Source organism: Geospiza fortis, unplaced genomic scaffold, assembly GCF_000277835.1.
Source record: "Geospiza fortis unplaced genomic scaffold, GeoFor_1.0 scaffold637, whole genome shotgun sequence".
Lineage (NCBI taxonomy): Eukaryota > Metazoa > Chordata > Aves > Passeriformes > Thraupidae > Geospiza > Geospiza fortis.
This window is the reverse complement of record NW_005054515.1, coordinates 323,296-345,186: the sequence shown is the minus strand read 5'-3', so window position 1 is coordinate 345,186 and position 21,891 is coordinate 323,296. Positions and strand designations below refer to the sequence as shown.

At 44.1% G+C, this 21,891-nt stretch overlaps 1 protein-coding gene across 5 annotated transcripts in view; it reads left to right on the top strand.

Moving 5' to 3' along the window:
- COL13A1 (collagen type XIII alpha 1 chain) overlaps nucleotides 1–11,978 on the top strand; it is an 86,385-nt gene extending 74,407 nt beyond the window's left edge. For 4 of the 5 annotated variants that reach the window (XM_031063597.1, XM_031063600.1, XM_031063598.1 and 1 more), the window contains 7 exons: nucleotides 628–663; nucleotides 2,698–2,751; nucleotides 3,030–3,083; nucleotides 4,229–4,264; nucleotides 6,990–7,076; nucleotides 11,047–11,085; nucleotides 11,534–11,978. In XM_031063597.1, the coding sequence (XP_030919457.1) occupies nucleotides 628–663; nucleotides 2,698–2,751; nucleotides 3,030–3,083; nucleotides 4,229–4,264; nucleotides 6,990–7,076; nucleotides 11,047–11,085; nucleotides 11,534–11,536 (309 nt within the window). In that variant the 3' untranslated portion in view covers nucleotides 11,537–11,978. The remainder of the gene's footprint in view (nucleotides 1–627; nucleotides 664–2,697; nucleotides 2,752–3,029; nucleotides 3,084–4,228; nucleotides 4,265–6,989; nucleotides 7,077–11,046; nucleotides 11,086–11,533) is intronic. The other variant, XM_031063599.1, reaches the window with a different exon arrangement.
- Nucleotides 11,979–21,891: the final 9,913 nt, after the last annotated feature.

Here is a 21,891-nt window from a genome sequence, read left to right as displayed (position 1 = left end):
CCTGGGCAGAGCCCCTGTTAGGCCTTGTGGATGAGGAGATTCAGGGCAGGAGCTGAGCAGACAGCAAGGGGCCACTTGATCTCAGCCTGGTGTAAATCTGCACTGGTGACACAGGGAATTGAGCCACCTGTTTCATAAGCCCCCAAACAACTGCATGTGGAGTGGAGCAAGCCTGCAGCTGACCTAGTGGGCACCACAAGCCCTGGGTTTCTTGGTAGCCACTTGAACAGCTGATTCTGCACTGCCTGTAAATGCCTTGGTGAGCAGAGGCCTCTGAGCCTTGTGTCTCACCTGTGTTGCCCAGCCTGCCACAAAGGCAATGCAGATTTCCAGCTCCACTGTCACATTTTCTTTTCACCACCTGTCACAGAACAGCTGCTTCCCCGGGAGTTTTCCTGGTGGCATTGAGTGAGGGAAATGTACACTTTTAAGAGGATCTGAAAGTTGCAGGTCAACATTATATGTATTCAGTGTTTCTATGTTTTTGTTGGTTTGCTTGTAAGTGCCATCACTTGTCCTTAATTTTTGTTAAGTGCAAGCATATGTTTGTCTCAAGTCACTGCTTTACTCACGTCTCCCCTCCCCTCTCCTCTGCCTTGTTTTTGTGACCCCTCCCTGCCTGTTCAGGGTGCTTCAGGCTTAGACGGCAGGCCTGGACCAGCGGTGAGTTCCACTTCTCTGTTACCCCATGTTTGTCCTCCTCAGTATCGTGACTCGTGTTGTGTCTTCCACCCAAGGCTTTTTTATACCAGGAATAATCTTATTTTTACCACAGCAGGCTTGGGAGGGGGTTGAACTTTAAAATGAGGAGTGGTATCACACACTTGTTGTCTTTGATGCTACCAGTCTGGATGCTGGGGTCACAGCCTACTTGTTCCACTCTATCTCAGGAACAAGAGGAATGAAACCTCTGCATGATTCCATGGTGCTCTGTTCTCCTGTCCTCTTTATCCTGGCGGGTCTCCAACCTGTCATTCTCCATGAGATGGGAGAGGGACTCATCAGCAGCAACTTTAGTCACAGCACAAGGGGGAATGGCTTCAAAATGAAAGGTTCAGTAGGTTTAGGTTGGATATGAGGAAAAAGTTCTTTATTGTGAGGCACTTGCACAGGTTGCCCAGAGAAGCTGTGGCTGCCCCTCCCCTGGAAGTGCTCAAGGCCAGGTTGGACAAGGCTTGGAGCAGCCTGGTCCAGTGGAAGGTGTCCCTGTTCATGGGAGGGGATTGGAATGAGATGGTCTTCGAGGCCCCTTCCAACCTAAACCATTCTATGATTCTAAGTAATGCCAACCTGGTTCTGCAAACCACTCAGCTATTCTTGGGTAACAGCTGTTAAATAACAGCCAAATATTTTTAATCCCTCTTGGGAAATCACAGATCACCCATGTGCAATCCATTTGGCTATTTAAAAACAAAAAGCAATTTCTCCTCCTCAGTGTAGCTGGGAATAATTTCAGCTGCTCTGACTGCTGAAGAGAATCTGAGTGGCAGCTTAGAGAGTCACTTGTTTGGAGAACTGTACATACAATTTTATAGATGTGCAGGGGAGATTTCAGTGTATTCCTTAGCAGTAAATGATGCATAAGTGAAGGCAATTAAGATTTCCATGGCTGCATGGATCTAAGGAGAGCCTGGTGCTTCTGTCTGCCACACTGAAGTTGTGTGCTGCATGAGCTACTCCTCAGCTTGTGTTCTGTGGATCTGGACTTCTCTGAAAAGCTCTCCTGATCCACATGAGCTGTCCTCTCTCATCAGAGGGGTTACTTAAGTAACTAAGCATTGCACACTGACATTAAAATGTACAAGACCCTTTGCTTCAAGGCTTTTAGAAAAAGACTCTCCTTTTTGGGAAGCTTGCTCCTTGGTTCTTCCTAGGAGTCAGGCAATGTGCCTCAAAAGAATCCCTTTATTGAGGCTCCTGGAGGGAACTGTAGACCCACACCTGTGTGGTTCAAGGAGTGTGAGCTGGAGGTGCTGGAATCCTGTTCTTAGCCAGAGGGGTATTACTGAACCACCATGCTGCCAACATTAAAGATTGCTTTGACTGATTTCCCAGATGGGCTCTGTGTCAAAGGCTTAGGAAAAACACTGGGTTTTCCTGTCAGCATGGCTGGGAGCCTGGTGGAGTGACAGGAATTGCTAAGGAGGAGCAGAGGGACAGGAGGATGCCCCTCCCAGCTCACACCTGTGCCTGTACACACCTGCATTCAGCTCTGCAGCTTGGGCTCTGTCAGCTTGCATGAACCAGTGACCCAACTCTTCCCATCTCCTCAACTACACTGACTGCAGGAGGGGGTAGAGAAAACAGGGAAATAAGCAAAAAGAAAAGCAAATTGTTTATCATGTGTGTAATTCTGCTACAGCTTTCAGCCTTGTCTAGTATAGCCTAGAAAGAAAGAGAATTCCTGTTTGTGGAGCTGGTAGAAATGCCTGCTGAAATAATTGCCAGGAGAGAGCTTCGGAAGTACAAATGAGGCTCTGAACAGAGGTGCTGGTGTGATCTAACACAGCAGTTCCCATGTTCCTCCAATTGCCTTGCCAACTACAAATCCATCTCCACCAACACTGAAAGCTGTAGTGCTGCTAGGTGCCTTCCTCCACCAGCCTGTGCTTTTCCTAAGGGAGCAGCAGTGTCTCCTGGCTTTAAGGAGGCCTGAAATAAAAGTGTCCTGATGTGTTTTCCTTCCTACAACTGCAGGGTATTCCAGGACCAACTGGGGCTTCGGGACCAGCAGGACCAAAAGGAGAGAGGGTGAGTTTTCTTCAGAACTGACAGATGCTCTGTAACTTCTCTGAAGATACAACAGCTGTGAAGCATAGAGGAGCTCCAGGCTTTTCCAGAGCTGGAATTGCCTTTTCCTTGCTCATAGAAGAGCCTCTGCTGGGCATCTTTGGTGCTTCAGTATCTCATCCTTGGGGGTTTTCAGGTGCTTTGAAATGCATCCTTTGCTTTTTCTTCTATGGTGCTCTGCTGCCTGTTCGTACTAAATAGGAATGTGAACAGTTTCTACTCTTTTGTATCCATTTCAGGGCAGTAAAGGAGATCCTGGAGTTGCAGGACCAATGGGGCCAGCAGGGCTTCCTGTAAGTATGGAAATCCTAGGGATTTACCTCCAGAGCCTGTTTCCTTGCTGTGCTTGACAGCTGAAGATGTTCTGTAATAGTGTTTGCAGCCACAGCTGGGTTAGCTGTAACTCAAGTTACAGGATTGTGTTCACTCTGGGAGTGACAGAAGAAGCTGAGTAGCTTCAGAGCAGACTCAGAGTGATGTGGAGGAGGCTGAAAGGAAATTGTTAATTCACCTTGGTCCTTGAACTGCCTAAAGAAGCTGTGTGGGACTGCCAGGATGTGTCTCAGTCCAAAGTGCTGCTTTTGAGCAGCTCCCTTACCTTTCACAGCCTGGGTGCCTCCCACCTGTCTGAGAGAGCCCTGCGTGGTCATTGCAAAAGGGACAAAAGCTGCCTTCAGTGAGGTTAATTCCACTGTCTGGAATTGCTTTTGGCAAAATGGGGCCAGTGTTGGTGCTGTGGTCTCATGCAGTCATGGAGTGCCGTCACAGACATTTTTTTTAATGAAAAATCCTCTCTTAGGATTTTCCTGCTGGAGCTGAGAAGTTCAGCAACAAGATGTAAACAATAGGTTTGCTGCTGCTGTGGAATGCAACAGGTCTGTCTGGATTGGCCCAACTTCCATGTTTATAATTAATTGCCAATCCAGAACTGAGATCTCTTGGACACAGTCTGAGAGAGCCGGTTTGTTATTGTTCTTTACTTTTCTTGGCTTAGCTGAGCAGCTTCTGGAAACTCTCCTTTCTTTTTCTTTTTAGTATAGTATAGTATATGTATATATCATAAAATAATAAATCAACCATTCTGTAATGGAGTCAAGGATCTCGTCTCTTCCTTCACCCAAACACCCTTGTGACCACCATCACAGAGTGCCTTTGTTGTTTAACACAAAATAGGAAGTTTGTGGCATGCCCATAACTAATTTGTTTCTTATCTGAGGAGTCCATAGGGTAGATAGTAGTGGTGGTGTTGCCACCCGGATGGTCTGATGGAGGTGAAGAGGAGGTTGCCTGTTGGAAAAATTGTGTTTATTTTTGACATAGCCATTGCTACAAATGGGAAAAAAAATCCAAAATCCTGAGCACACAAACCTCTCTTTGGTGGGACCATGGTGAAACCTGCTTGTTTTGAAATGTTTCTTTCTGTGTTGATGCATTTCAGGGTTTACAAGGTCTACCTGGTGACAAGGGAGTCCGGGTAAGTTACCAGCAAACTTTGTGTTTCATTGCTAACACCTGAACTCAGTGACAGCCCAGTTAACTCCTGTGGCACCAGCATGGGTTTGTGTGCCACACCTTCACCCCAGTCACTTTGCACACCTGTGCTTCAGGTGTGAGACCTGTAGCTCATTCCATCAGCTGGATTGTTGTGCTACAGCTCGCTGAAGGCTCTAGGAGGGATTTTCTGATGTGCTCATTGTGGTCACACCTCTGTTCTGACTGAAGCACAGGGTTTGAGTCAGGCCAGCGTGGTGTGCCTTAGGAAATCCTGCTTGTCTAGTTCCTGATGTGTGTCAGGATTCCTGGGAGAATCAGCTGAGGTGCAGCCAGCAAATCTTATTTCAGTACTTCTAAATTGTCCCTGAAGCATGGAAAAGAAGGTTGTCTTCTAGCAAACAGACCTGCAGAGAATTTGAAATATGGAAATTTTGAAAAGATAAATGAAATTTGCCTATCTTGAAGAATCAGGCCTGAAGTCTCCTCAGGCATTGTCCTGATGTGATGCTGAAGAGCTGGGTCAAACCCAGTAACAGGAATGGCAGCTTTCCCATTATACCAGCAGTGTTATGGAAAGATAAACATTGTTAAGAAGTGTCTGTTGAGAAGCTCCTTCTTTTTCATCAGGTTTTCTTGCCTGTTAAGTCCTTGAATCTGGATCTTTTTGATAAAAACATGTAGGAGCTGTGGTTGGACATAATTTATATTTAGAAATATAAATTACTTTTGGATTTGAGTCTATAATATTACAATTGTATAAACGTCAAGGAATTCAATACAGTACAAGTGTATGTAGCCACACCTTTTATTCATAAGACTCTGGCATCACCTAAATTTATCTGGAGGTGTAATTTTTTATAGTGCATGTGCCCATGTGATGATTCATTATATGGATTTGCTTTTGATGTGTAGTGAGTGTTCTCTGTCCTCTATCTGCAATGGGTTTCTGACCTTGCTCTGCACAGAAAGGACAGTTCTGGACAGCACTAGCCAAGTGGCATCTTAAACTAGGGGAGACAGGTTCAAGTGTCATGGAAACACCAAAGTTCTCCCCTTTTTTAATCATTGCATTTCTGGCTTTGCTTCTTAACTCTCACTTCACTTTTGTTTTGCTTGTGTGGCTTCTTTAAAAAACTGTCATTTTTAATTCCTAGACATTTTCAGCTGGTTTTTGAACTGAGTGCCTTAGTTAAAAGAAGGCTCTTTCATTAATGGGATTTCTCTGAGCTCTGGCATAAAAGCAAGTGAGAACTGGGAGAAATTGCAGCTCCTTGCAGTGGATGAGCTGGAAAGCACAAGTGGGGAGTTCTGGTGGCATGAATGCACTCTGCCTCACTGCAGCCCATGGTTTGCAATGGAAAACTGAGAGAGACTCAGGAGTGTAAATGGGCAAGTACAATATCTTAGGGGACCCTAGAGAATACCCCTTTTGTACAGGGATTTCCCCTTACTCTGAAGCCCCAGTTTGCCAAAATCCTCTCTTTTTCTCAATGCTTTTTAAATGCCAGAAATGCTCCTGCTGCTCTCTGCTTGGAGCAGGAGATCAGCATGGCTGAGCTTGGGGTTGTGGCACTAATGGCCATGGGAACAGGCAGCATTTTGTAAAAGCCAGCTGAAAAAGTGTGAGCCCTGAACTTGTCCTGCTGTTATTTTAATGCTGGGGGATTTGTGTGTTTGTGCATCTTCCTTGCTCCTACAGGTCCACCTTTGTCCCCTTTATCCCTTCCTCCTCTTCCACCTTTCTTCCTGGTTCCTTCCTCCAGAGCAACCCATGCTGCATTTTTCCTGGATTATCCTCTCCATTCCAGTTGCTTCCTGGGTGATTTCTCCTCATTGCCTCTCCTCTCCCATCCATTTCTCTTGCCAGCTTTGGGTTTAACACATTTTTTTTAAAGCAGCAGCAGCCTGTGCTGTCTGATTTTATCCCTTAATTCCTTTAACACTCCCCATGAAGACCCTAAGCTCAGTTCCCCGTGCAGCAGCCCCTTCCCCCTGTTGGATGCTCAGCAGCTTTGAGAATTTCCTGTTACACAGAAGGATTTGGTGTGGATGTAACTGGCAAATACCACACTATGCCCTGCCTTGTGCTGCCAGTTAAGGATCAGGGACCAGTTGCTGCCCTGTGGCTGTGCTGCCTAGGACTGCTCCCTGGTCTAACAGGTTTGTTGGGAGCGCCCTACTCAGAGCATCCCAAAGGACAGCCAGACTGTGCAGACTCAGAGCTGAGTACTTCCTTCATGCCCTGGCTGACAGTTCCCTGAGTGAGACTTTCTGTAAGAATGGCAATTCAGAGGGGTAAAAAAGCATCCCAGTGCTATCCCAGAGCCCCAGTGCAAGAGGGACCTTCCCAGCCAGCTGGATTGGAGATAAGGTGGCACAGTGCTGGCCAGAGGGGTGGTTTCCATCCTGTTTTCCCATCCAAGGTGCCCTCTCTGATGTGTGGGAAGCCCTGGGAAGTGGTGTGAGGATCCCTTTGGTGCTGAGCCCTGTCCATGTGGGGCTGCAGCCACAGCCACAGTGTTCATGCAGCTCAGCCACAGCTCAGCAGCTCCAAACATTGATCTTCACATCTCAGAGGGAGATTGATTTTAAGATGTTTCCTTCATGTTTATCCTTTTTTAAACTATCACTGACATTTGTTTGAAATGGATGATCCTAAAGCTTTTGTGTATTCTTTTTTTCTTGGACTAAACTATTATTTACAGGGGGAGAGGGGCAAGAAAGGCTCTAGAGGGTCTAAAGGGGATAAGGGAGACCAAGGAGCACCTGGATTAGATGCACCCTGTCCGTTGGTATGTCCTGTTTCATCAAATGTATTGTTTTAAGATGTGTTGATGGGGAAGACAGAAGGAAATCATAACATAAATAATGGTCTTGCAAAAGTGCAACATTTGGATAAGCCCAGCTGGGTTCCCACCACAGCCTGTGGGACCAACTGATCCTCTGGGAGATCAGGCTGCTGAGTGACCATGGTTATGTTCCTTCCTCTTCCAGACAAGGTTTGGGTACATGGGGTGTGCCGTGTGCTGGGAACTCAGGGCTCTCTCCACTGTGGATAGAGCCCTGTCTCCTTTGCTGCTGGTTCCAGCTCTTCTCTGGAGATGCTCCATGGGATCAAAGCTACCTGACAGCAAAACTGCAATGCTGGTTCCTTGCCTTGGAATAGCAGCCAGCTGATGTGGTGGCCTGAGAGCACACAGGGCACTTGAGCTGCACTACCCAGAGGGAAAACAAGTCTCAGTTATCCTAAATGGGATGTGTTTCTGTCAAAACAGATTGGCTATAAGTCTAGACAAGTAAATAAATACGGGAATGTGTGTACATTTTTATTTAAATTCATATGCTGCAGCAAACACTGCCAGAAATCTGCTAGCAGTGCCACAAATTCCAGGAGTACTTGGGGATCATTCATTTAGAAATCCAGCTGCTGGGTTTCTCAGTGAGGATTGGAGGAATGGCTGATTTTGGAATGGAGGAAACACCATGCCCATCCTCTCAGAGAAGCATCTCGTGGCTCGTAGATGACAGAAACTGCTGCTGCTGTGCAGACAGGGCTGTGTGCTGGGTGTGCAGTTGAGTGCTCTGTCTGTGCCAGTCCCAGCAGGCACTCAGCCTCTCCTCCTGGGACCTGGAGCTGCCTGGCACTGACTGAAATAACGATAGTGGTTGATTTCATGAACAGGGTCTCCGAGGTTTTAAAGGCGAGAAGGGTGAGCCGGGGTTACCTGGGCTGGACGGCCTGGATGCCCCATGCCCATTGGTATGGTGTACCTTCCCTTTCCTGCATGCTCGTTTGCTTTTTGCCTCTTGGTGCTATTTTCTGATCCCCCCAAACAGCTGCATGCCCTAAAAACACCTGGCAGTTCCTTCCTTACCTGTCTCCAGACTCCCTTCCTCTCATTGCTGCTGTCAGAACCAGGCCCTTCCCTTAATTCTGATTCCCAACAGCTGTCAGCAGCACTTTGTGGCATGACAAAAAATAGAGTTGGAATGTGGTTTTATTTACAACAGCTTCACTTCTTCCTTTGCCTTCCCTTTGACAATTTCCAGTAAACCAGTGTATGCAGACCCAGCTCTACACTGGCTTGGCTTCCTCACAAGGAGCTTCAGTGCTTGTGTCCTTCATTAACTCTGGTTTTAATTACTTGTGTGTGTTGAGCACAGCCTGACGTGGTTCTGTATGACCTCAGTCACCCCATACATGAAGATGACTGAAAAGAATAGTTATCCCATTAGTAAGCCCATGTGAAACATATTAATGGGGACACTTAACCTCCCTGATGGATCATTCCTATTTATGACTCTCCCCAAAGTCCAAATTGTACCCATAGCATCCAAAAAACTTGAATTTAGGATTGCCAGCTCCCCAATACCCATTTATTCAAGTGATAAAATGATTATTTTATTAGTGCCTGATCTAGCCCAACTGTCATAGGACAAAAGTACTCAGAAACACTTAACCCCAACTGATTTCTTAGTATCCCAGTAAAGGTCACCAATTTATTCATTTTCTCTGAGTTTTTTGGAGATGCAGCATTCAGGTGACACTTTGCTCCCTGGGAGAGTCTCAACATCTCCATAATACAAAGAAACTTCTACTCCCCTGCCCATCCAGCATTGTTTGGCATGACAAGGTTTGCTTGAGGATGGTCTTTCCAAGCTTTATGCTCACTTAAGGATGTTTGATGCCATCTGCAAGGGATGGGATTTGTTAGTTCAACTAGCTGGGAAAATGCATCCCAAAGCAAAAAGCCACATTTAGTTTAAAAGATTTTCCTAGTTTCTTGAGGGGAAAAAAAAAAGGCACCATGAAATTGCCATAAAAAGCCTTTGTTATTTGAGCTTTGTGAAGAGCTGACATAATTTTCCTTCCAGTGTTCCCTCCTTTGGGTGCTGCCATTGCCTCTTTGGAACACTCATAAAGTCTCAGTTGCTGCTCTGTAAATTCTGGGTAGCAGAAGCTTGTGCCAGTCCCCCAGGTGAAACCATCCCTGCCCAGAACAGTGCTCAAAGGAGGAAGACTACAGAGCCATGTATTTTGTGTCCCAATGAACACAGCCAGGTTTCTATGGAGTAACTTCTGCCTGAGTAAAGCACCTCATCTCACAGGTGCAAGGGTTCCACCAGTGCCCTGGCAGGTGACATTTCTGGTTTTGTCACTGCTCCTAATGAGGATTCACCCCACATGGCCATATTAGAACTCACACTTCTTTTCATACCTATTTTCATTAAGGGAAACTTGCCAGAAAATCTGATGAAATATGGATGCTGTTATTTTTTATATAGAGTGTTGTGGCATGCAAGCTAGCTTGGGAAAGTGAATAAGCATGGTTTTTGATCCAACTAGGTTAAAAGCTTGGCATCCAGCTGACACATCCATGTGTGTAGCTCATGGAGGCTGTGAACTAACTCTTGGCACATGTGAGATTTGTGGAAGGAGATCCTTGGTACTAACAAGCACCTCATGTTTCCGTTCTCGGCACATTGGCCCACAACAAACACTTCCTTGTGACCCTGGTGTTCCTTTGATCCCTGAGCTGTGACTCCCTGGCCTCCCATTCCTTCATACACCTAACTTCCCATCTCCTCCTGCCATGCACTGTACCACCCATTCCTGTCACCACCAGTGTACCAATGGGAACACCACAGTTTACCCAGTAAATAAGTTGGAATTCTGTATTTCCACATAGTTGGGGCAAGGGGAGGAAACAGCACAAGGAGACCAAAGTCCAAAAAATGCATTTGAAAAGCAATATTGTTATAACATCATGGCAATGTTCAGAACGTCAGCCCCCTGGAAGTGCATCTTCAGTAAATAGTTCATTTCTCAATATATTACTGTGCATTTGCTTTTCTGTTTGTATTTTTTGGGGGGTTTCCTGGGGAAAAGTGATAGACCATGACTCTGCCACGTGCACACAGCACAAGGATTTGACTTCTCATGTCAGACATGTATTTCCTTACACCTGACTTTATCTGCTGCTGCAGAGCACCTTAGCACTGGTGTCATATCCAGCCTATCAAAGAGGGCTGCACAGGGTTGAAATGATGGCAGTAATCTACAAAAGCATTTCCCAACCATGGAGCCCAAGACATCACTGTTGCAGAAGTGCCAGGGGATTTTCACAGATATCCCACTGATGTTTTTGAAGCCAAAGTCCCTTTTCAGGGAGCAGCTGAGACATCCTGAACCAGCAGAGGGGCTGCCCCAATTTCCCTGGAGCAGGATCTGCCCAGAGGCAAGAGGGGAAAACTGGGCAGTGTCTCACATGACAAAGCAAACTCTTTAACAGGACAGAAATGGAGACTTTTTTCCAGACCCTCCTCAGGGTCTGAGGTTAGTGCTGACTCTGGGATTGGCTTTTCAGCTCTGTGTTACAGATCCAAGCCTGAGGACACAGGGCAGCCACCTCTCACTTTCCTGTTTATCTGGCTGAGTTGGACCTCCTGTGTTCCCTCTCTCCTTCCTTCAAGGAAGCCTGGATAGACTCCTTTCTCAGGGGAGGGTGGTTCTCGGGTACATAAGTCCCTTGCACAGCCTGCAGGCATTTCCCCTCTTCACCCCAGCCCCTGCTTCAGGCTGCACTGGTTGTGCCAGCCTGAAGTCTGGGTCATCTGAAGGATGAGGAATATCTCTCAGACTATTCCTCCAGCCCAGGTTCAAACTGTTTGTTGCAGTAACAGTTAACCCATGCTGTCCTTTCTCCATCTCTGTGCTGCTTTCTGTGTCCTAAACTGCTATTTCATCCATCTTTTTCACAGGGAGAAGATGGCCTTCCAGTTCAAGGCTGCTGGAATAAGGTAATTTGGAAATGTTGCTGTGCTGAGTTGGCAGTGCCATGGGTCCTGCTAATGTTTTCCATGAATCTGCCTAAGGCAGAAGAGGTGTGGATGCATGGATGGGATTTCCAGGACTGTGTCCCAGAAAAGAGGCAACCAAAACTCCTCTTTAGTTAAATATCACAGTTCAGCTCTGTGGGCTACAAAGGAGAGAACTGTATCTGTGGCCTTTGAGCTGCCTGCCCCAAAGTGCTGTAATCCTTGCACAAAGATGAGATTTCCTCCTGGGTTCTCTCAGACACCCCCTGCACTCCCCAGGGTCTGGCCCACCTTCAGGAAAGGTGGACAGGGTCCCTGCTGAGATCCATCACAGCTCCTTTTCCTCCTGGAGAGCCCAGAGCCAGCTTCCCTAACAGTGTCCTTGCCCCTGTGAGCTGTCACTAACACTTGTTTATGTTTTCTTTTGCAGTGATGGTTCTAACCCTGGACTGACCTGTGTGTGTTACTGTACATAGAATATTTATTTTTATACGGTGTTCTTCTCTGAAATGCCAAAAGTTATGCATTTTTACAAATTATCAAAAAGTGGCATATTTTTTTGTACAGAAAATACTGGATATCCCTTTTTTCCCATTTGTCAGTTCTCTGTATGATTCTATGTCTGCATTACGCTTCTTTTGTCATGGAGTACAGCTGTAATATTTACATGATATTTGTGCACACATGATGAATATAGGAACTTTATAAATTATTGCATTTAAAGTGCCCAAAGGAACTGCCCTGTATAGATTTAAAGGTCGTTTTCATTTTTCAAGCTGGATCATTCAAGAATATTTCAAAATAATATGTATTTTTTATTAAAGTGAAATATTAACACTTCTGTTGTGATGAATTAAAGTGTTGCCGAAAAACCTCCTGGTAGTCCCTGTGCACTGGGAATGTAGAGAAACCATGATTTACAATTATCCTCCCGTGACCTGGAATAACTCTGATGACAAGGAGCCTTGGTTGGCAAGAAATTCTCATCCCTTTCTAAATTGTAGGCTTTGGAACAGCTTAATTAAAGCCTTATTTAAAATTAAGCATAACACAGCATACCTTGATATCCTAACAAATGTTTGTAAAAATCAATCCATGTGGCGTTTTAAAATGTTAACCAAAGGTCGCATGCAAATTTGCAGAGTGTGTAATTTTCATTTGCATATGCACATCTTAATTATCCTTCCTGAGCTACCTTTGTTGATGCCTCAAATCTAAACTATGCAGAGAGGAAAACACTGCCAGACTAAAGTGAGCATAACAGTGTGCTTTCCTTAGGATGAGGGGAATGGTGGGAGCCTAAATCTATTCCCTAAAACACATCCACTTGTCTTGGCCCTTCACAGAGGGGAAAAAGGCAGTGCAGGAGTCTCAGGGGAAGTTCCCAGTGTTTAATGATCCCAAAGGAGGAGCACAAGTGGTGATTTATTAGTGAGACTGATCCACTCCAGTTCTGCTCTTTGCATGATGCTGCCACTCCAACAGGAATTCTGCTCCTCCTGGCTACAGCTGTGCCAGTGGAAGGGGTCACCACCAAAATCCTCCCCATACTCAGCAGTTCATCTGTTCACAAACTGTTATCAGGTAATTTTCCAGGTGATTCCAAGCAGCCTTTTAGCACCATCATAATAAAGTGACCGAGTAAGGGATGTAGTTCCCTTGTACCCAGTGAAGGGCCTGCTGGGGACTGCCCAAGGATCCCAGCCCAGCCTCTGGCTGCTGCAATCCATCTGTCACTCGGCCTTTCAGAAATTTATTGAATTTCATCTGAAAACCAGGGAGTTTTCCACTGCCCTGTGTCCTTTCCCTCCCTGCCCTGCAGGCTGTTCCGACTCCAGTGTCCTCGCAGTTGGGAAACCTCCTTGCAACTTTCGACCTAAACTAATTCATGCTATTTACAACCATTTGTTCTCGTGCCAACATTGTCCTTGGGATGAAACGTTTCCATGCATGATGTTTTCATGAGATGCTTGGTGTGCTGGAGCTGAAACAGCCCAGAAAGAAAATGAACCGCAGAACACTGAGAGATTCTCCCTGGTTTTCTCAGTAATAGATGTTGTTAATATAAGCCCCAGCTCCCTGTTAAAAGGCTGTGCAGCTGTGAAGCTAATTGGAACAGCTAATGGTCCAATTGTGTTTTAATTGCACACCTGTTAAAGTAGTTACTAAAGACCCAGCCAGGTGTACTCCTTGTGCTTTGGGTTTGGAAGGTTGTAGCAGCAGCGAGCTCTGATATTGAAGGTAGGATGTCTGAATGCTTCAGTCCCTTCTACAAATCCTGGCTATTCTTAATCCTTAAATATGCAGAGAAGCTGCCAATGCTTCCTGTTCCCTTTGGTCTGTGTAGCATGGTTTTGGTGTAGCTGGTTTTTGTGATTGCACTGCATGGGATTGCTGTTGGTTATTTTTATCTGATCCAAGAGCAGAGCAAGTGCACATCTACCACCTTGTCCTGACACAGCTCCTGAAAGGTTAAGGACTCTCAGGGTGATGCTGTACCTGTTCTATTTCTTGGGCTGTTTTTTTGACTGCTCTATTTGTGAGAAAGCTCTTGCCTGAGGTGTAAGGGAGCTTGAAGTGCAATTGCCAGAACTCTTGATAGTACCTGACTTGAGTCAGCAAAGACTTACCTACTATGGGTTGGAAAAAGGGTGACAAATGTTCCCTGTGGCAGATTATAGCCTGGGATCTTAACTGAAGTACCAGATAACCATTCTGGATTGCTGCTCCACAGCCCCAATATTGATCCAATCTCATCAGCCCCTGGGGATAGACAGGAGGGCTCAAATCAGTGATGCTGCACTGACCTATTGCTCTTCACAAACCCAAGCTCCTTACATGTCAAAAGGAACCCAAGCAGGGCAGCTGGGTTTGTACCACCCTGAGTGTGGCAATTTAGTTTCAGGCTCTGTCCCTGCTAAAACCTGTAACCAGGCTGCTGTTGCTGTGGGTTCTTGTCAATTCTGCCTGTCTGTTTTCACGTGAAACCTTTTGTCTGCCACTTCAAGGGTCAAACTCCTTGGCTGATAGCCAGAAAGTGAGTCTGAGGGTGCAGAAGCTTGGGAAATGGCAGCAGAGGGAAAGGAGAAGGAGGACCTTCCTGAAGATTTGCTGGAGATGTTTTGCAAGTTGCCTCCCAGGAGCTTGGGAAGAGTTCCTCAGCAGTGCACCAGGAATGTGTGCCCAGATGCTGGGCCTGCAGGAGCTCGGCGTGCCAGCACTTTCTGCTTTGCTTTCTGTTTTCTCCCAGAGGCCAGTGGCAGGGGTTGAGAATGACACCATTTATATTCTTTTTCTTTGGTCATTTTCACTTCACTCTACTATTGTGGTCAGACTTTTCAGATGAAGAATTAGGCTCATTTTCCAGCAGCAGCTACATAAATGAGTGCAAGACATAGACAGTATTTCTGGGAGGGGATCCTTTGATCCAAGAAAGAAACCCTTCTTGAACATTTCTCTTTAGAAAAGCAGAGAAACCCCAGAACTGTGTTCAGTTCAGAGTGCTGCTCAGAGAGGATGTGATAACATTTTTTGCTACCATTTCTGGTTACCAGGTGACAAACTTCCACCTGTATCATTGATAATTCCATCTTTAACCTTTTCATCACAAACTTTCTTCTCCTGTTTAATTATAAGGAAATGACATTGCTTTGTTTGGGTTTTCTAAAACCATACTGGATTCTGAAGGCATGACATATGTTGTCTGAAGAGAAAAACGTGGAGTGTGGATAAAATCTGGTTTCACTGACTAATTCCTTTGCTTCCTGTACTTGTGCTTTGGTCTCCACTGCACCCTCTGGGTGTACTTTGTCTGGAGCCCTCCAGAAATGTTTTCTGCTGGCCCATTAAGGCCCTTTTGTGAGTACATCTCCAAAGATGTACATCCAGATGGAAAAGAAGGATTACAAAGGTTCAATTCCACTGTTGCATGTTTTAATATGTTCACTAAAGGGAAATAACGATTTGGCAAAGCGCTGAGGGGTTCAGAGGACGTTTCCCAGCCTGAAGGGCAGAATATACAATCCTGGATACTTCTTCCAGCTGCCATGCAAACCTGGCATCCTTTACTCAGCCCCCACTGCTGAAGGTTAGCATGTAAGCTCAAGTATCTTTCCACCACAGCAATTTATTTTAAAGAACTCCAAATTTAAAATAAGTACCTATCTTTTGAACATGACAAAACATCTCTAATTCCCTGAGTGCATTGCGAATCCGGTTGCCCAAGAACGAAACCACATATTTAACTTTGAGGGAGCGATTCCCTGCTGGCCTAAAGGATGCCATTTGCATATTGAAATACTTGGGTGAGCCAGGGCCATTGTTATTAGAGCTAATGAATGATATTATCTCAATCATTAGACAGATCCAAGTGCTAAGCAGTTCACATTACAGCTGGGGAGAAAGTGCTGATTTCATGCTCAAAGGGGTGCCATTAACCCAGAGCAATCCTAGATTCAAACACTTTGTCAGCACAAGTGGAATCATTCTGATCTTCTGATAAGGACACCTGTACCTGACACCCATCTCCTCTCTCCAACGCACGGAAAGTCTACTGTTAAAATAAGTCCAGGTTTGCAAAGACTGGGGGAGAGTCCTACTTTGATGTTCATCTGAAGAATTGCAGGTTTTTTAATTGAGATTTCTAACAGATGTGTTCAGGAAATAGAGTAGTGGGGAAGGAATTGTTTCAGTTGAGAACCAGGCTGGTGGAAACATTAATTTATTTTATTTGTATTGTTTTTTAATTTTTACTTTTTTGGGGTGGGCGGAGGGAGAACCTGACCAGAACTGCAGGCGGTAGGGTGTGCATTTTTCCTTATTTTTTAATGAAAATCATTATATATATAGTTTGATAATGTTACTTTTACTTTTTGTTAATGATTTTTGGGGGCAAGTTGTTTGCTCTATTCTGTTTTCTTGTGTTTTCTTTTAGGTATATTTTTAATGGGCTTTTGGAATAAGTGTGTAGAAGTTCCTCACCCGAAATGTCCTAAGGACATTCCTGTCGTGTTTTTTCTCCCCAAGTTCAGTAGTGAAAAGGTGCTTTCTATGGGCAAACGCGTTTTTAGTGGGGATAAACTTATCCCCAAAGGCCACACCTAGGGACCAGGTGCCAGTGACCTCTCCCAGACAAAACGCTCCCTCCACAACGCTTCATTGACATTTACAAAGATCGAAAGGGCTATGTTAGGGACCAGCCGCTTGGAAATGGTCTCTTCCCACCTTTGGTGGTCTGTCTGAAAGCAGTGAAGTCTGGCAAGAGTCGCTGTGTCCTCTTCAGCAAAGCCTTCTACAGCCTGGAATATCAGGCTTGGCTAGAAAGAGCTGAAAATTTTAATTAGAAGTTTATTTGAAGATGGCAAGTTCTTGGAGGGTACCTGCTCAAGTATTACTGTCTGTTGCTGTTGTTTTCCCTCCTCTGAATCCAGCAGCTCACTCAGCTTCAAGCTTAGCTTTAGGCTGTGCTTCACCCTGAGCCTATGTGCAAATGCTTTGCTGGATGAAGATTATCCCCTTCTTTTACACTTTGGATTTTTCTTCCCTTCTCCTCTTTTTGTCCCTATGTCTTCCAAATGTCTTTGATCCAGACAAAATAACTGCTTTCTTTTCTGAGTTTTTAGAAAATCTCTGTTGGTCACGTTTGGATCATTTTCCACTCTCTGTTGTTATCTACCCTTCCTGCTGTCCTCCCTCCCTCCTTGTAGGCCTGCTTTGGTAAACATTTTATCTGATGAGAACATCATGACAAAACATGAATTAAGGCTGTAGATGTTTGTGATTTATTTTAGAGTTGACTGTAAAGCTTTTACTGTTTAAAAGGCAGCAAGGGCAGCGTAGTTTTGCAGCTTTCTTAGGATTTTGTTTGTTCTTTTTTAAATGGAGTTAGAATATTGCAGGGTTTTTTTTTTTCAAGAAAAACCAGCTAGACTTTTGTTTTTCCTGCAAAACATGAGTTTGTTGAACTGCTGTTTCAAAGCTTAGGAAGTTAGATACTAATGGCAGGTACGAGAGGACTGATTGTGGAGTGCAACTTACACTATTGCTTCCATGGTATGCTGTTTGTCAGTCTCTTGTCTCCAGTGGGGGTTTGCTGGGAGTGTGAAATTCCATTTTGTGATAATTCCATTGTTTTTTCACAGTAATGTTTCAAAATGTTGCTTCAGTAAATCGTCCCTTTTGCTCTCCTGCAAAGATTTGCTTTTACCCTGATGTTGCAGCCCACCAGCAGTGCCACAGACCGAGCAGTTTCCCCCTTTTTTTGAACCTTCCAAAGGAAGAATGTTAGCTCCATGAATTCCACAGCCTTTGCTGGGTGATGTCAGTGAAAAAGAGAGGGAGACGCTTGGCAGCAAGACTGTGCAGGCCACCATAAGCAGACTCTTTCTCTGAGCCTGGTCCTTCAGCATTCATTGATGACCTGTGCCATTCCCACTCTCTTGGCTCTGCTATTCCTTGTTCTCACTCACCATTGCGTTTAAAGATGGGCAAAGTGAACAGAGTTTGTTGTTGTGTTCACCCCCATCCAAAAAGGGCTGAGATTATCCCCTGGTGCAGGGAGGGATGGCCTGATCCCACCCTGTTCTCACGGCTTCAGTGATGCAGAATGAGCTCCAGAGGCTGAGCAGGGCAGCAGTGGGAGGGAGCTCCTGGTTTATGGGGACAGCCTGTGCATGTCATGGGCTCTCCATATTTCCATCACCAGTGGCTGCAGTGAGTGGCTGTGGGGTCTCTCTCGATGCTCTGCCATCCCCCATCCTAGTGATTTAGTTCCTCAAAAGTCACATTGACCTCCTCTTGGTGTTCAGAGTCCTCAGAGCTACAGGAAACGCGGCCCTGATGGCCTGTCCCACACCTGGAATGCTTGTGTCATTGGCACTGCTCCTGTTAATCATCTTTGTGTCACTTGGACACCAAATCCTTTGGTACTGGGACACTTCTGTCCAAGATCTGCTCATCAGCCAACACCAGACAAACATGAATGACCTGCAGGAGAATGATTTCTGAAGCAACTCTGTGTCGTTACATATCTGGTTTCCTTGTATTTTACAAGAGATTTTTCCCCTTTGATGGCATAGGATGTAGAATATTTATTGTAGCTGTAGCAAAGTGATGAATTGTGAGTAGACTTGACAGGGCATTGTTTCTGTGTTTCTCTTACAGACACTGATTGATTGAGATGTTTAAATCTGAATACATTTTGTACACTTTTTTTTTTCCACACTGAGCTTTTCAGCCTGTATATTGAATATCCAATGTTATTTGGCATTGATTCATGTATGTGCTGTGTATACTTTTGTGTTACCAGTAATTTTTACTGTCATTGTGCTGTTTCTAAGACATTATTTCAACTCCTTTTGACATAGTTTAGCTACTTGGAATTTTTTTGGACTTCCACAAAATTCCAAGCTTAGTAATTGCTAGAATGAAGAGGACAAAGGGATGTTCTTTCCCACAAGCTTTTCAACCTCAGTAGGAGCTTCTTCAGCCAAAATGAGCATTTGACTTTGCTTTTTCACTTTTTTCTTGTTAATACAATTGTGCTGATTTGTTTGGTTTTTAATCCTGGGAATTCTGAATTCCATGTTGACCATTCCTAGCAATATTTTACAAAAGCAGAGACAGCTGTGCCGTAAGGAGTTCTACTGATCCATAACAGAATTGAAATATTGTAATTATTTGGTGTTTATTTATAAATATTTTTTCCACTATTAGGTTTTTAAACAAATCTTTTCTCAGTGTGATATAAGATTAAAAAGACTAAAGGACTAAGCACTCAACATATACAAGGAAAGGGATTCAGGTAAATGATTTCCATCTGTATGAAAGAAAAATAGCTTCAGAATTTTTGTCAGAACAAAAGCTGAATTTCAGTTACACATTTCCCGAGTCCATTAACTAACCCAGTGATTTCAATGAAACCATCCTTGGCTGGAAACCAGAGATCACTTAACCTCCTGAATCCACTCCTCAGTAGTAAATAAAGCTGAGTTTTGTAAAAGTAGACTGTTGCTTAAATGTAGCACCTTCAGAGCATTTCTGTCTTCTTGTAAAAGATGAGAATGTTATCTTTAATCACCGAGTACCCATTTATCAGATAAAGAAGCCAGTGCTGATATAATCAGAGGTGCTGGTTTATATTGTGATAAAAAACACTATGCAGAACTATATTATTACTGTTTTAAATACCTTACCTTAGTATGTTAATTATCTACATTAGGAGAAGAAATATGTGAGATTTTAGGAGGAACTTTGTCTGGGAAATGGGTTTTTGGATAACTAAAATTGGGCTAAAAAAACAGGCAGGAGGTTATGAAATATACCTCTGGCTGAGGGATGGTTGTGGTGTTAAACATGGCATTGTACTTAAAGTGTCATCCTGTTGTTTTCCAAGAGGAATCTGATGAATTCCCTGTGCCTTGTGTTGAAGCTTTACTCCTTTGTGTCACTGTTTTAGTGAGGTTTCTATTTTAATTTATAAATTAAATACATGCATAGATAGCTATTCCAGTACAGTCTGCATTTGTTCCCTACGATGTACATACTTTCTTCTCCTTTTATAAAAATGCCTGTTTACCTGCACATGGTTTGTGTCTTTTGTAAATGACACCACATGCAAATCACAGCCCATAAATTCACTTACAGGTGAATTCACTTCCCCTTTGGGGGTGGGTTTTAGGTTCCTGTGCTGAGGCAACCACGCCATCTGCTGTTTGCCAGGCAGGCCCGGGAACTGTGGAACTGGTGGGAAGTGTCAATGGATTTAGAAGGACAGAAACCTCAAAAACACTGTTATCACTATAAAATTAGTGTGCTTCACTCCTGACCTCCTCTGGGTTCAGACAGTGAGCTTGGAGTGAGGCAAAATCCTCAAGCATCTGGATGTTTAACAGTGACTGATGCATCAAGTTATATAGGCAAACATGCTTTGATGATCCAACTGGGAATGGAGTATGTGTTTGAAACTTTGGTTTTTATCTTTTCTTAAGGCTTCAAGGTCACTCTTGTTAATAAAGTGATGGCTCCTGGTAAATAAATGTTCTGGAGGCTTGCTCTGTCCTGCCCCAGACAAACCAAAGGTTGAGACCCAAAGCTTGGCTTGGACACAGCTGAGATTTTTTTTTTTCCTGTAGGGCTATGCAGTTAGCAGGAAAAAATAGCTAACGAGGTAAATTGTTTTGTTTTAAATCAAACTCAGGAACAATTATGAAAGCAGACAAACAAGCAGGGCTGTGCTGTCCTTACCTGTGAAGCTGCTCTGAAAAGAACTTGGAGCTTAATAGTCTGAGCCAGGGAGAAAATATGCTTGTCTGAGTCACCAGAGGAGAAAGGAAATGTGTCACTGCTCCAAAGGACACCAGAGGGTGTAACAGCACAGGGACAGACATCCTTATCAGCACAGGAATGATCAATCAGATCTAAGATCCCTCTGCAGCAGGTGAGGAGTGGGAAGTGTGATCTGTTCAGTGCAGATCTGGAGGGATATGGAGTTGAGTGACTTGGTGCTCACAGAGTCCACAAATAGAGTTCTGCAAATGCCAAACCTAAATCATCACATCAGGAGTCCCCAGACAAAGAATGTGTCACTTCTGCACCAAAAAGCTGGGCTACAGCAAATGCACATTGTTGCAAGTAGTTTTCTTAAAGAAATTCACAGGGATAGAGGCTTTTCTGCCTTTTAGCTTGGCAGTGCCTGGTTACCACTTTGATCTGTGGCCAAAAGCATCACTCACAATTGTGCGCTTTTATCCATCCAGGTCTCCTCAAACGCAGAAACTGAAATAGGTATTTTAGTAGTTAATGTAAAAATTGCAATCCTTGGGAAGCACAGAGCACCAAGCCAAGACCATCAGTCCTTTCTCAAGCCACCACTCAGTTGCCTTAGCTAGAAGTCCTGACCTGTTCTAATTCCTTGGAAAAGCCAATCTATGCTCATGATTCCCACAGTTTTCCCTATCCCCTTCTGGCTACTCTTTCTGAGTTGTGGAGAGGGATCCTACAATGTATTCCTCAGCTGAAAACAATGTTATTTTCTGGGGTTTGCTACCTTATTTTTTTTGATTCATGCTTAAAGATATGTTTGTAAATCTCCATTAGACCAAAAAACCCCAAAAAGTTATGTTGATTGTGATTAAACATTCAATTGGTATTTTTACTTATATGGTTAAGGAATAATTAAGACATGATCTTAGCTGCATTTAAGGATAAGTAAAAAGGATTCAAACCTCCTTTTAAAGGATGAAAAGACTTCTTTGATATTTTGCTAAGCTAATAAGCTACATTAAACTTTTAGAATCAGTTGGTGTTTGGGGAAGAAAGACTTTTCCCCTTGCTTACACACTTTAGCTAACCTGTGACTGCAGCTAATCAGCCCACATTAAACAGTGTGTCAGAATCTGACACACACAAAGACTTTAAATTCTGAAGTACGTGGGATGGTCTAATTTAAGAAAGTCCTAATAAAAGAGAGTTCTCCAGAAAGTTAGGATGTAGGTTTTCTGCCTTCTTTAGCCCATTGTACCCAATCTACTGGCATAACAAGCACATAAGCAATATGAAAGGTGGAGGAAGGGTTTAAAAATGGCTAAAAATGGGAAAACTAATTAATTTTTGCTACAGATAGATAGATTAGTGGCAGAACTTGGTTGTTACAGGTGTTCACTATGACTATTGTATAGACACGTATAAATTTTGATTGCATTGGTTTCTCCTAATGTCAGGGCAATGCTTACACTGATTTGATCAAGTTCCCTGGATTATATACACAGATAAAATGGAGCTTTTGGAGTA